Source organism: Falco cherrug, chromosome 1 (assembly GCF_023634085.1).
Source record: "Falco cherrug isolate bFalChe1 chromosome 1, bFalChe1.pri, whole genome shotgun sequence".
In the NCBI taxonomy this organism is placed as follows: Eukaryota; Metazoa; Chordata; class Aves; order Falconiformes; family Falconidae; genus Falco; species Falco cherrug.
In genome coordinates, this window is record NC_073697.1 from 127,348,068 (window position 1) to 127,360,862 (window position 12,795).

General features: G+C 55.8%; 2 protein-coding genes across 4 annotated transcripts in view; one reads left to right on the forward strand and one right to left on the reverse strand.

Annotated features, from left to right (window-relative positions):
* The window catches only part of DNAH17 (dynein axonemal heavy chain 17), a 38,544-nt gene that overhangs the window by 22,580 nt on the left and 3,169 nt on the right, over positions 1 to 12,795 (forward strand). For both annotated transcript variants that reach the window (XM_055697201.1, XM_055697209.1), the window contains exons 52-76: positions 145 to 309; positions 471 to 662; positions 1,124 to 1,390; positions 1,935 to 2,096; positions 2,669 to 2,902; positions 3,086 to 3,250; positions 3,363 to 3,458; positions 3,551 to 3,768; positions 3,988 to 4,195; positions 4,507 to 4,622; positions 4,981 to 5,173; positions 5,290 to 5,525; positions 5,828 to 5,950; positions 6,704 to 6,908; positions 7,275 to 7,439; positions 7,587 to 7,727; positions 7,877 to 8,047; positions 8,238 to 8,360; positions 8,597 to 8,790; positions 8,902 to 9,050; positions 9,207 to 9,334; positions 9,992 to 10,219; positions 10,786 to 10,977; positions 11,692 to 11,871; positions 12,214 to 12,396. In XM_055697201.1, coding sequence (XP_055553176.1) covers positions 145 to 309; positions 471 to 662; positions 1,124 to 1,390; positions 1,935 to 2,096; positions 2,669 to 2,902; positions 3,086 to 3,250; positions 3,363 to 3,458; positions 3,551 to 3,768; positions 3,988 to 4,195; positions 4,507 to 4,622; positions 4,981 to 5,173; positions 5,290 to 5,525; positions 5,828 to 5,950; positions 6,704 to 6,908; positions 7,275 to 7,439; positions 7,587 to 7,727; positions 7,877 to 8,047; positions 8,238 to 8,360; positions 8,597 to 8,790; positions 8,902 to 9,050; positions 9,207 to 9,334; positions 9,992 to 10,219; positions 10,786 to 10,977; positions 11,692 to 11,871; positions 12,214 to 12,396 — 4,434 coding nt within the window. The remainder of the gene's footprint in view (positions 1 to 144; positions 310 to 470; positions 663 to 1,123; positions 1,391 to 1,934; positions 2,097 to 2,668; positions 2,903 to 3,085; positions 3,251 to 3,362; positions 3,459 to 3,550; positions 3,769 to 3,987; positions 4,196 to 4,506; positions 4,623 to 4,980; positions 5,174 to 5,289; positions 5,526 to 5,827; positions 5,951 to 6,703; positions 6,909 to 7,274; positions 7,440 to 7,586; positions 7,728 to 7,876; positions 8,048 to 8,237; positions 8,361 to 8,596; positions 8,791 to 8,901; positions 9,051 to 9,206; positions 9,335 to 9,991; positions 10,220 to 10,785; positions 10,978 to 11,691; positions 11,872 to 12,213; positions 12,397 to 12,795) is intronic.
* PGS1 (phosphatidylglycerophosphate synthase 1) overlaps positions 1,146 to 12,795 on the reverse strand; it is a 34,327-nt gene continuing 22,677 nt past the window's right edge. For both annotated transcript variants that reach the window (XR_008729960.1, XM_055697179.1), the window contains one exon: positions 1,146 to 1,279. The gene's annotated coding sequence lies outside the window, so the exon portion shown is untranslated. The remainder of the gene's footprint in view (positions 1,280 to 12,795) is intronic.

Below are 12,795 nucleotides of genomic sequence, written 5' to 3' on the forward strand. Positions count from 1 at the left end.
TGCTGGAAAATGCAGGAGTGCCCCAACCTGGTGGGCCTGCACTGCCAGACTGAGCTCCCTGGCACAGGCTCGGCAGTGGCATGGGCAGCGTTACCTGCTGTGTGCCCCACAGCTGTACCCCACAGCTGGCATTGCCTTTTCCAGGAACTCAGCAAAGACCTGGTGTTTACCAAGCCAAACATCTACTGGCACTTCACCCAGGGCATGGGGGAGCCCAAGTACCTGCCAGTGCCCAGCTGGCTGGCCCTGAACAAGCTGCTGGAGGAAGCCTTGGACAACTACAATGAGGTGAACACAGCAATGAGCCTGGTGAGTGCCCTGCTGTGGGCAGCTCTGTGCCAGGGCAGTGCTTGCACCATGAAGATGCAACTGTAGCGTTGCTCTCACTTGGTTTTGTACATTATGGGGTGTTTGCTGCTTTTGCTGTTGTGATTCAAAATATCAAACCTTCCCCTCCTGCTTTTTTTCAGGTGCTCTTTGAAGACGCAGTGTCTCATGTTTGCAGAATTAGTCGGATCTTAGAGTCTCCCCGGGGCAACGCGCTGCTGGTGGGGGTGGGAGGCAGCGGGAAGCAGAGTCTGGCACGGCTGGCAGCTTATATCAGCAATATGAGTGTGTTTCAGATTACGCTGCAGAAAGGCTATGGCATCCCGGACCTGAAGGTGAGAGCAGCTTTCCCCCAGCCCCCTGGGCCAGTGCCGCCTGCTGCGGGAGGGATCCTGCAAACACGGCGCCATGCCAAGCCCTGCAGTGGCTCCAGTGGCTGGGCTGGGCACGCAGGTCTCTGCTCTCCTCTTATCCCTGCATCTGTGCACTGTGTGATCCACTCAGTGCTTTCTGCACAGCCATGAGTCCTGCCCCAAGGGGCCGCAGCGTTTCCCTGGGCAGGGATAGGCAGGAGCCGTTCGTGAGGCAGGTGGCGTGCAGGCAGCCCCGCAGCTGGCCCCGTCTCCAAGCAGAGCAGCTGGCACCGGGCACCTTCCCAAAGGCTCCTTCCCAAAGGCACCCTCCTGATTTCCCAGGGTGGCCCAGGGGCACCGGTCTGCACCACATCTGTCACTTTGGAGAACAGCTCAGGTTGGGGGTTGAACTGGCAGGTGATGGTTTCTCTCCCCTGTCCCAGCTGGATCTTGCCTCCCTGTACATCAAGGCAGCCATGAAGAACATTCCCATCGTGTTTCTGATGACAGACTCCCAGGTTGCTGAAGAATCATTCCTGGTCCTAATTAATGATTTCTTGGCGTCCGGGGAGGTGCTGGGGCTCTTTCAAGATGATGACCTGGAAAACATCATCAGTGCCATGAAGCCCCAAGTGAAGTTCCTTGGATTGCAAGATACAAGGGAAAACTGCTGGAAATTATTTATAGAAAAAGTCAGGCGCCACTTAAAGGTGGGTGTTTACTCAACAGGGTGTTTTGTCAGCACTCCTGACTTGCCTAATCCAAAACCCATTTGCAGACAGGACACAGAAAACTGCGGTTTCATTACATGGTGGTGGCTTTGGGCGGAAGATGTTTTCAAAGGCTCCCCAGCCAACAGTGCAGCCCCAGCCCCGGGGGAACAGCTCTTCGCACCCATGTATTTACTTCCCTTAGGGTAGCGGGGGGTGAGCAGCCTCCACGGCCACGAGCCAGTGCTGGCCTGCACTGGGCGCTTGCAGGGATGCCAGTGTGGGTACCATGCTCAGCAGCTGACTGCAGCCACCAAAGGGGGTCCAGTGCTGACCCAAGCCCCGCTGAGGGGCAGAAGATGCAGAGTCACAGACCATCTCTTGCATACTGGGAAAGGGAATTAATGGGAGAGAGGCAAAGTCCTGATCTCCAGCAGAACATCTGCAGTGATGTGAAACCCACAGTGACGGTCCTGCTGCCCCACGAGTGAGCTCGGCCCCTGGCAGAGGGGACATCCTGCTCAGCAGTGGTGCTCTGCCCCAGGTCATACTCTGCTTCTCCCCTATGGGATCAACCCTGCGGGTGCGGGCGAGGAGGTTCCCTGCTGTGGTCAAGTGCACAGCCATCGACTGGTTCCACGAGTGGCCAGAGGATGCGCTCATGTCTGTCAGCAGAAGGTTCCTGGAGGAAACAGGGGACATTGAGGTGAGCTGGGACCCCTGCTCAGTGCATGTCATGTCACATCATGCCTGTGCACAGCCGTTTGTCCTGGGGGGCTGGGGAAATGACGCTGCTTTAGGGAATGACCTGCACCTCTGCTGCTCTCCTTGTTGCAGCGTGCCAGGGCTGGGCGTCTGGTGTGACTTAGGGGTGCTAGAGGCAGTGAGCCTGGGCTGGGGGCTGGAGTAAGCTCACAGCTGGCTCCAGGCTCAGAGCCTGCAGCCCCACACTGTGCAGGTGGGGACAAACCTTTCCTCATTTTCCTTTTGTCCTTAAAACACCACCAAAAAACCAGCCTGGAAAGAGCAGCTTTTTCCCAGTGCAGCCCCAGTTAATCTGAGGGATCAGCATCAGAGCTGGGCTTAAGAACCAGTGATGTTAGTGCTGTGATCACCTACAATTCTCAGCCACACATTATGCTGTTTAATGAAAAGCACTTTGCTTCCCAGCCTCTGTGGCTGGCTGTGGAACCGACGCTGCGGGAAGGTTTGGTTCCACCTCAGCATTTCACCATGTCCCCACAGTGCAGTGACTCACTGTCTGTGTTCCTGGTGCAGCCCAAGGTCAAGGTCTCCATAAGCCAATTCATGTCCTACGTCCACATGAGCGTTAAGGAGGTGTCCAAGACCTACCTGGCCATGGAGAAACGCTATAATTACACCACTCCAAAGACCTTCCTGGAGCAGATAAAGCTCTACCAAAACCTGCTGTCGAAAAAAAGGAGCGAGATCACCATGAGGCTTGAGAGGCTGGAGAAAGGGCTGATGAAGCTGCAGAGCACAGCATTGCAGGTGCCTGCCCATAGCTTATGCATCACACCTGCTGCCACTTCAATGCAGCGGGGTGAGGCATGGCCTTGCAGGGCAGTCACGGTGGCTGCAAGCTCCCCGAGCCGTACTGAGCCACCGCTGCAAGGCTGGGCAGAGCTTGGCAGGGTCAACCCTCTGATCTGCTCCATTTCTGCCCCTATCAAGGTGGATGGCCTGAAAGCCAAGCTGGCAGTGCAGGAGGCAGAGCTGAAGCAGAAGAACGAGGATGCAGATAAACTGATCCATGCAGTGGGAACTGAGATGGAGAAGGTCAGCAGAGAGAAAGCCATTGCTGATGAGGAGGAGCTGAAGGTCCAGGCCATCAACATGGTGCGTGGTGCTGAGTTGGTACCCATCACACCAGGGTCCAACACAGGACAGGGCAGCACAAGCTCTTATCAGCTCTGGCCACTCACCCCATCCTATCCCCTCACCTCCCCAGAACGTGGCTGAGAAGCAGCGAGCCTGCGAGCTTGACCTGGCAAAAGCAGAGCCAGCGCTCGTAGCTACCCAGGAGGCCCTCAACACACTTAACAAGGTGGGCAACCCCTCCATGGGAAGCAGTTCCCTGGCTGGTGCTGGTGTCTCCACACTGGGGCAATGCTTAGCAGCCCCGTGGTCCCTCCCCAGAACAACCTGACTGACCTGAAGTCCTTCATGTCCCCGCCTCAACTGGTGGTGAATGTGATGGCAGCTGTGATGGTTCTGATGGCCCCTGAGGGCAAGATACCAAGGGATAAGAGCTGGAAGGCAGCAAAAGTCATGATGGGAAAAGTAGACACTTTCCTGGATGCCTTGAAAAAGTTTGACAAGGAGCACATCCCCAAGGCCTGTCTCAAGGCATTTCAGTGAGTCCATGGCCAGTTCCTGCCCCCTCCCAGCCCCCCACTGCTGGGCTTCCCTGGGCAGGGCATCCAGGAGAGACCACTGAGTGCAGAGGTTCAAGGGGCAGGAGTGGGATCCAGGCGTTAGCTCTGCTCTCCTGCCTAGCCGTCTATTGGCTGGCCCAAGCCCTGGGGGGAGCAGGACGGGGCCACTGGCAGCCGCAGCACGTTGTCCCGTTCCAGGCCCTACCGGTCAGACCCCAGTTTTCATCCAGACATCATAAAGCCAAAGTCAACCGCCGCCGCAAGTCTGTGCTCCTGGTGCCTGAACGTTGTTAACTTCTACGAGATGTTCTGCGAGGCGGAACCCGAGAGACGGGCACTGGAAGAGGCCAACGCCGAACTGGCAGAGGCACAAGAAAAGCTCCGTTGCATTAAGAACAAAATCACAGTAAGTGCGTGCCACCCTCCCTGCATGCCCCCCTCCCCGCAGCTGCCGCAGCTGCTGTTTCACTTGGCTGGCGCCCACCATGACCCCATCAGCCACCAGCAATTCAGCTGTGGGTCACGGCCAGAAGCCAAAAATGAGCGAGGAAGATGCTTATAATTCATATAACCTGGAGCCCAGGTGTGAGAGCTGTGTTGCCAAGACAGGGGCTGCTGCAAAGCTCCTTCAGGGCTGCAGAGCTCTCTGCTGGCCCGGCAGCTTGCTGCAGCTGCGCCGTGTGGAGGAGGTAACCATAGATGTGTTGTCTTTTGAAGGACCTGAACACCAATTTGGCAGCTCTCACTGCAGAATTTGAGAAAGCTACAGCTGAAAAAATCAAATGCCAGCAGGAGGCTGATGCAACCAACAGAGTCATCACATTGTCAAACAGGTACCATGCAAATGCTGGCTCCAGAAGCACTGGCGCCGTCTGCTGCTCCCTGGCATTGCCTGGTGACAATGACAGAGGGGTTGTGGAAGCACCAGAGTCCCCCCATGCCCTCCCCAAATTAAAAAATCCTGAGTATGAATTGAGCCAGAAATTCCGGGGCAGGGCTGGGGGGTTATGTGCAGCTGTGGAGCTGTGCACCCCAGGTGAGGGCAGCCCACCACCCAAGCAGAGGTGGGTTAATCCCAAGGGCATTTGGTCACAGCCATCCTGGGGCACCACAGCCGAACCCCCACTGCACATACACGGCACCGGGAGCGGTGGCACCACAGCAGCCACCATCTCCTCTACTCCCCACCAGGCTTATCAGGGGCCTGGCATCTGAAAACATCCGCTGGGCTGAGTCGGTGAAGACACTCAGAGAGCAGGAGAAGACACTGTGCGGAGATGTGCTGCTGGTCTCCGCCTTTGTTTCTTACGTTGGCTACTTCACCAAGAAGTACAGGGCTGAGCTGCTGGAGAAGTACTGGATCCCCTTCCTCAGCAGGCTGGCGGTGAGTGGCCACAGCTCCTGTCCCAAGGTGCCTGGGGCTCCTTCCCCCCATGCTCACCAGCACGGATGGGCTCCCGCTCCCCTGCGGCCAGGTAACCAACGATCCCTCCCTGGCAGGTGCCCATCCCCATCACCCCAGGGCTGGACCCCCTCAGCCTCCTCACTGACGCTGCTGACGTGTCTGCCTGGAGCAGCCAGGGGCTGCCCAGTGACCGCACGTCCACCGAGAATGCCACCATCCTCTGCAACACCCAGCAGTGCCCCCTGCTTGTGGATGCCCAGCTCCAGGGCATCAAGTGGATCAAGAACAAATATGGGGAGGAGCTGCGGGTCATCCGCCATGGCCAGAGGAGGTGGGTTGGGTGGTGAAGCATGGCTGCAGGCTCGGGCTGGACCAGTCCTGCTTCCCCTGCCATTGGAGCGGCGTGGGGTGCTGCGAGCCAGGGCACCCACGTCCCTCATCAGACATGGGGTACCTGAGGGCAGCAGCACTGATGGGGACACATGCCACCTCCATGGGCTCTGCAGGGACCAGGGCTGGCAGAGAACCGCAGGGGTCCCACCGGGGTGCAGCGGCTGGAGGGCATTTGCCCGAGCTCCCCACAGCGTGCACACGCTTGCCCCGCACTGAGCCTCCCTCCCCTCTTGGCCACAGCTATCTGGACATCATTGAGCAGGCAGTTTCCCAAGGACAGATGCTGCTGATAGAGGATGTTGGTGAGACGGTGGAGCCAGTGCTGGACCACTTGTTGGGGAGGAACACTACCAAGAAGGGCAGGTCAGCACACCCTGTTCTCTGGTGCCGAGGCGTTTCACCTGCTCTGAGCAACTGCTACTGCTCAAAAATACTGATTTATGCCCCTTTGTGTGACAGCAGCTGGGGCCTGATCCTTCCCCTGGCTTCTGGCCACATCTCCCAGTTTTCTCCAGTATCAGTGGGGACACCTGTAGTTGATGTGATGTTTTGGACTGTTCTGGAACAAAACAGAGTACAGTTTGTTTAGTGATTTAAGAACACATTCCCTGGTGCACCTGCAATAAGAAGGGTTTTCTTGGCAGACATGAAAGCGTATGCCATGATGGGATCGTTGCTGAGAATGCCCTGCCCCATCTCCCCACCCCACTCGGTACTGCAAGCCTGGTCACCAGCAGTGCTGCCTTCCCTGGACACCACCAACCCTCCTGGCCACATCCCCACTTTTGGCGAGGGGGGGGTCCCCTGGGGCTGCAGGGATGGGCTCTGGGGCTGCCAGGGGGGACCCACGCTCCCCTCCCCTGGCTTTGAGGCATGGAGCCTGCAAGGAGCATCAGCCCAGGAGCCAGCAGGGAACTGCGGCCAGGGCACCCTCCACTCCTGCTCCTCCAGCTTTTGTCCTGCCAGGGCTGTTTTGGCACTTCTGCCCTTGCTGCACCTTTTCCCGACCAGAGAAATACAATATTAAGCAGCCGGGAATAGCACATGGGTTGAGAGCTGTCTGTGATGAATTACAGCCAGGTGTCCAGAAATTAATTTATTTAATTAACTACACAGATACATTAGGATAGGAGATAAAGAAGTGGAATATCACCCACGCTTCCGCCTGATTCTGCACACCAAATATTCCAATGCTCACTACAAGCCAGAGGTGCAGGCACAGTGCACCCTGATCAACTTCTTGGTGACCCGAGAGAGACTGGAGGACCAGCTCCTGGCTGCTGTGGTGGCCAAAGAGCGGCCAGACCTGGAGACCCTGAAGGTACAAACCAGGCTGCCGGCAAGGCAGTAGCAGAGGGGCCCAGGGGGCCTGCGGAGGCCTTGCTGGCCGGGAGCAGGGAGGTCTCACCTCAGTGAGCTCACTGCTGTTTATCGAGAGCTGAGTGAGTCCCTATCAGAGCTGCTGTCTGCATGGGCGGGGCTGTGGGACCACCATTGCCTTGTGCACCCTGGCGCTGCCACAGGCACGCTTGCTGCTTAGGGGCGACGGCACATCCCGGGAGAGGCCACATCCACCCTCCTTTTGCATTGCTTCGATGACAGTATGAAAAAGATAGCAATTGATATCAGAGTTTCACCACGGTCTCTGGAATGACACGTGTCTCTCCCTGGGGTGCTGGTGTTGTAGGCAAACCTCACAAAGAGCCAGAACAAGTTCAAGATCAAGCTGAAGGAGCTGGAGGACTCCCTGCTCACCCAGCTGTCTGCTGCCACGGGGGAGTTCCTAGAGGACATGGCACTGCTGGAGAACCTGGAAACAATGAAGTGCACAGCCATGGAAATTGAGGAAAAAGTAAGCAAGCTGCCCCAGCGCTGGTGCTGCCATGCTGCAGGCAGAGGGAGAGCTCTCCCTGACCACACTGGGCACCTGGTGTGCAACAGGAGGTGGGGTGCTGCTTTGGCACGTGCCAGGATAACACCCACTCTCACGTGCATCTAGGTGAAAGAAGCTAAAGTCACCGAAGTGCAAATAAATGTCACTAGAGAAAACTACAGGCCAGTGGCAGAGCGAGCATCCCTGCTGTACTTCATGCTGAGTGACCTCAACAAGATCAACCCCATCTACCAGTTCTCACTCAAGGTAGACGCGGACCAAAGAGGGAATTGGTTTGTACGAGCAGGACAGGCTGCAGGGGGATCTCAGAGATTCAGTGTTTCAACATTTATGCTGCTAACTCACAAGATGCCCAGCAGCCCAGGCACTGAGCTGCTGGCCTGGATCTTCTGCAGGCATTCAACAGGGTCTTCGAGAAAGCCATTCAGCACACGGCCCCCAACAATGACATCAAGCAAAGGGTGATCAGCTTGATGGATGAGATCACCTACTCAGTCTATACGTATACCGCACAGGGACTCTTGGAGAGAGACAAACTCATTTTCCTGGCCCAGGTTGCCTTCCAGGTAATGCACACAAATGTTCAGGGCTGCTGTTATACAATACTGTGTGTGAGTTTACATTGGTTTAGATGGGTTGTTCTCTTGCTTCTGTGCTGCTGCTGCAAGCTCAGTAGCTTCTTGCCCGGAGCACAGACCCTCACACCGAGGCTGTGTGTGCTGGGGCAGCTGTGACGCTGTGCTCTCAATTTGCCAGGTCCTGGCAATCAAGGAAGAAGTGAACCCAGCGGAGCTGGACTTTCTTCTGCGCTTCCCATCCAAGGCTGGCGTCACGTCCCCCGTGGACTTCCTGCAGCCCCAAGGTTGGGGTGGCATAAAGGTTGGTCCGCGCAGCTGCCCGCTGTGTGAGGCGATGGCAGCGCAGCCCCCAGCAGAGGGCAAGGCTGACAGCCTGCCTGGCCAGTGCAGCAGGGCTGCAGGACCCCTCAGGGCTTGGCTGTAGCACAGCACCGTCCCTGTGTGCACACAGCTCTGTGGGGACCCCCCGCAACCTGGGGGTCCCTGAGGGCAAGCAGAGCCCAGCAATGATTTAGCCCTTCTCTGCGGGACCTGAAGGTGCTCTCGGAAATGGAAGAGTTCAAGAACCTGGACAGTGACATCAAGGGCTCAGCAAAGAGATGGAGAAAGTTTGTGGAGTCCAAGGCACCGGAGAAGGAGGTGTTCCCCATGGAGTGGAAGAACAAGTCGGCCCTGCAGAAGCTGTGCATGCTGCGGTGCATGCGGCCGGACAGGATGACCTATGCCATCAGGTGCACAGTGCCTGCCCGAAGTGTGCAGCACAGCTCCTCCCTAGCAAGAGCCAGCTGTGCCCAGTGACTGTGTTTGCTCCCAACTCACGTTATGGTTTTATTTTTCTGTAGGAACTTTGTGGAAGAGAAAATGGGGAGCAAGTTTGTAGAAGGAAGAAGCATTGAGCTCTCCAAGGTGTACAAGGAGAGCAGTCCTTCCACGCCCCTGTTCTTCATTCTCTCCCCTGGTGTTGACCCCCTGAAAGAAGTGGAGGCCCTGGGTGAGATGCTGCCCTCTCCTCAGCTGGCACCAGCCCATGATGGCTGTGTGCTGCTGCTCATTTGAGCAGCAAATGGCCAGAGCTGCACAGCCCCATCTTTGTACTAATGTAACGAAAAAGGCATCTCAAGCTGTGCCGGTTTCCTCCTTTCCCCAGGCAGAAAGCTTAACTTCACCATCGACAACGGGAAGATCCACAATGTGTTGCTGGGGCAGAGCCAGGAGCCTGTGGCAGAACAGGCACTGGAGGTGGCAGCTGTGCAGGGGCACTGGGTCATCTTGCAGGTGCGTGGGGAACGCTGGGGTGCACTGCGATGTGCACAGCCCTGCTGGCAACTGGGCACACCATGGGGTGCACAACCCTGCCAGCAACCAGGCACACTGGGGTACATGGCCCTGGCGGCAACTGAGCACACCGCATGGCCCTGCCAGCAACCGGGCACACCACGGGGCACACCACCCAGCCAGCAACTGGGCACACTGGGACGCCCCTCGGGGCGCACGGGGCCCTACCAGCAACTGAGTGCACCAGGGCGCATTGCCAGCAGCAAGGGCTGGGCTACAATGGCCCCTTTACCATCACTGCGCTGCCACGGGCAAGGCAGGAGGCGCAGGGGCATGCGGGACAGACAGACCTTCGGTGTGCACCAGACACTGCTGGCCTATGCCAAGGGAACTGGAGATGGGCCCCTGAGTAAGAGGCGGCAACAGCAAATGGAGGGCAAAAGTGTGGGAGGCCGTCCAAAGAGGATGGTGGCCCTGCAATGGGGGCACAGTTTTTCATGGTGTACCCCATGTGGTGGCAGTGACACTGCCAGGGTTAGCTGGGTGCCTTGTGCTGCATCTGCTCTGTGTGGAGCCACCACAGCAGTTTGAGGGGGAACAAGCAATTCCCAAGGCTGTACTTCAGCCCAAGCAGTACAGGAGGGGTTTCTGTTGCAGAACATCCACCTCGTGGCCCGGTGGCTGGGCACACTGGAGAAGCTGGTGGAGCAGTACAGCCTGGGCAGCCACGCCGACTACCGGCTGTTCATGAGTGCAGAGCCAGCCCTCAGCCCCGAGGAACACATCATCCCGCAGGGACTGCTGGAAAATGCCATCAAAATCACCAACGAGCCGCCAATGGGCATGCATACCAACCTGCACAAAGCTCTCGACCTCTTCACCCAGGTACCCTCAGCCCACCATGCTGCGCTCCCCCGCTGCCAGCCACCCTTGGTCCCTTTCAACCGTTTGGGTCAGCCCACTGGGCTCACCCCCCGGGCTGAGCATCTTTGGGGGCGTCACTGCAGCCAGGCACACTGTGCCCCCTCCTAGGCACATCCTCCAGAGGGTGCCCAGAGCCCCCGCTTGTCCAGATGTGCTTTAGGGGTAACCAAGGTGCCCGAGCACTCCTGAACCAGGGAGGGTGCTGAATTACGGGCACTTTTCCCCAAAGCTGAAGGTCAAGCTGCGGCAGCTTGGTGCCCAAACAAGCCACCTCGACTGTCAGCGGGCTGTTTGTGTGTGTGTGTGTGTGTGTATTCCTAATCTTTTTACAAACAGGTAAGTGCAAAAATTAACCAAGTAGCAAATCTTCAAAAGATAACTTTATGCCTTTATTAAAAAACAAAACAAAACAAAAACCTTCAGTTCTTCTTTGCCATCTTCTGTTAATTTCCTCCAATAGAGGGATGGCTAATAACGATATTCATTCATTCACTGGCAAACCCACTCTCATTTTTATTCCACTGCAGGACACGTTAGAGATGTGCAGCCAAGAAATCGAGTTCAAATGCATCTTGTTTGCACTCTGTTACTTCCACACAGTGGTGGCTGAGCGGCGCAAGTTTGGCACTCAGGGCTGGAACCGATCTTATCCCTTTAATAACGGTGACCTGACCATATCAATTAACATCCTGTACAACTATCTGGAGGTGAACTCCAAGGTAAGAGACTTATAAAGTGACCATACCTCAGTATAATACATGCTGCGACAATCAAACTTTAAAAAAAAAAAATCATCATCATTTTGCTGCACAAATGCCTTCCCTTGAGGAAACGCAGCTTTGCCGGTAGTTCTTCCCCTCCTCCCCAGGGAGCTGCCTGCACGCTGTGGCAGGTGAAGGCGCAGAGTCCTCAGTATGGCTGAGCTGGGTGGAAAGGCAGCGTTTAGCACCAGGCTGGGACAAGTGCCTGCTCTGGCTCATGCCTCGGTGTTTTGTTGGGTTGTTTTTACATTACTTTCCACCTAAAAGGCAAAGCCTACCCCAAGAATGAAGAGGCAATGAGTAGGATTGAGGTCTCACCCTTAGGAGAGTCCTGCTTCCACCTGGCCTTACAGACATGACCAGCGCTGATCTGAGTAAAGACGGGATGACAGGGGTTCAAAGTATGGATGGCTGTGTCCATACTGGGACAAGGTGAAGTCTGTGGACAAATGCACAACAACCTTGAGACAAGGTCCCCTGTCTTGCACCCCTTCACTCTGTCACCAGGCCTCTGCAGGTCCAGGGTCTGTCATTTCCCTGGACGCTGGGCAGGTCAACCCAGGATCCATTGCCCCATGGCCCTGCAGCTCTACAGGCATGCACAGCTGCCCCAGGCTGCAGGGGACTTCTGGGGAGCCACACAGAAACCCCACAGTGAGCCTCTCCCTGTAGGTACAATGGGATGATCTCCGGTACCTCTTTGGTGAAATCACGTATGGAGGGCACATCACAGATGACTGGGACCACCGGCTGTGTCGGACTTACCTGAGCGAATACATCTGTGCGGAGATGCTGGAAGGGGAAGTGTACTTAGCTCCAGGGTTTTTGATCCCTCCCAGTTTGGATTACAAGGTAAAGAAGATTAACATTGCAATTTGCTATGGAAAACCACCACTCTGAATAAATGCTCACTAGTCAGAGTTCCCTCATGCTAACCAAGGCAAAACATAGGGGAACAAAAAGTTTCAATCCTGTGGAAACATGCAGAATCACTGCAAAAACAGTTCCTGTGGCCAGGGTAGTAAGGGAAAAACTTAGGTAAGACATGAGTAAAATAACATCTTGAATAAGCAATGCCAGCTAGCTGTGAAGCGCCACCACCAAAAAGCAATGACATTTTCAAGGTTGAGAGCAAAACTCTCACTCCTTTGTACATAGTTGCTAAACTAACATCAGCACTTGCCCTGCGCTTAGGGTTACCACGAATACATCAATGACAACCTGCCACCAGAGAGCCCCTGCTTGTACGGCCTTCACCCCAATGCAGAAATCGGCTTCCTGACTGTCACTTCGGACAGGCTTTTTCAGACACTTTTGGAACTGCAACCCAAAGAATTAGATGCTGGAGGAGGCTCAGCTGTCTCCCAAGAGGAAAAGGCAAGTATTGTTTCTGCCTCTTTACAGTAATGAACAATTCAGAGGCCAGATGGGTAGAACAGATATGAGCCCACACACAATGGATAGGAAAATACGACCTGTAGCAAAAACTGACTTCTTAGCAGAATGCACAGAGACGTGGTTCTAGCCCAGTAACTTACCGCTACAAGCTATCAGCCTGGAGAAGGGGGAGCTGCTAACACAGAGCTCACAAGAAACACTGCAGGTTCTGCTCAGATGGACACGCCTGTCAAGTTTTTATTTAAGTGTATTTGTGCTTGGTTTCTCTGTGACCGGGCTCTTTCCAGTCTTTGGCATTGGTAATGTAATTGAACATGAGCAAATGCCTCACCGCTCTCCAGCCGCTGAGAAGGCAGCGCTGCCACTGCAGCCCAGGGC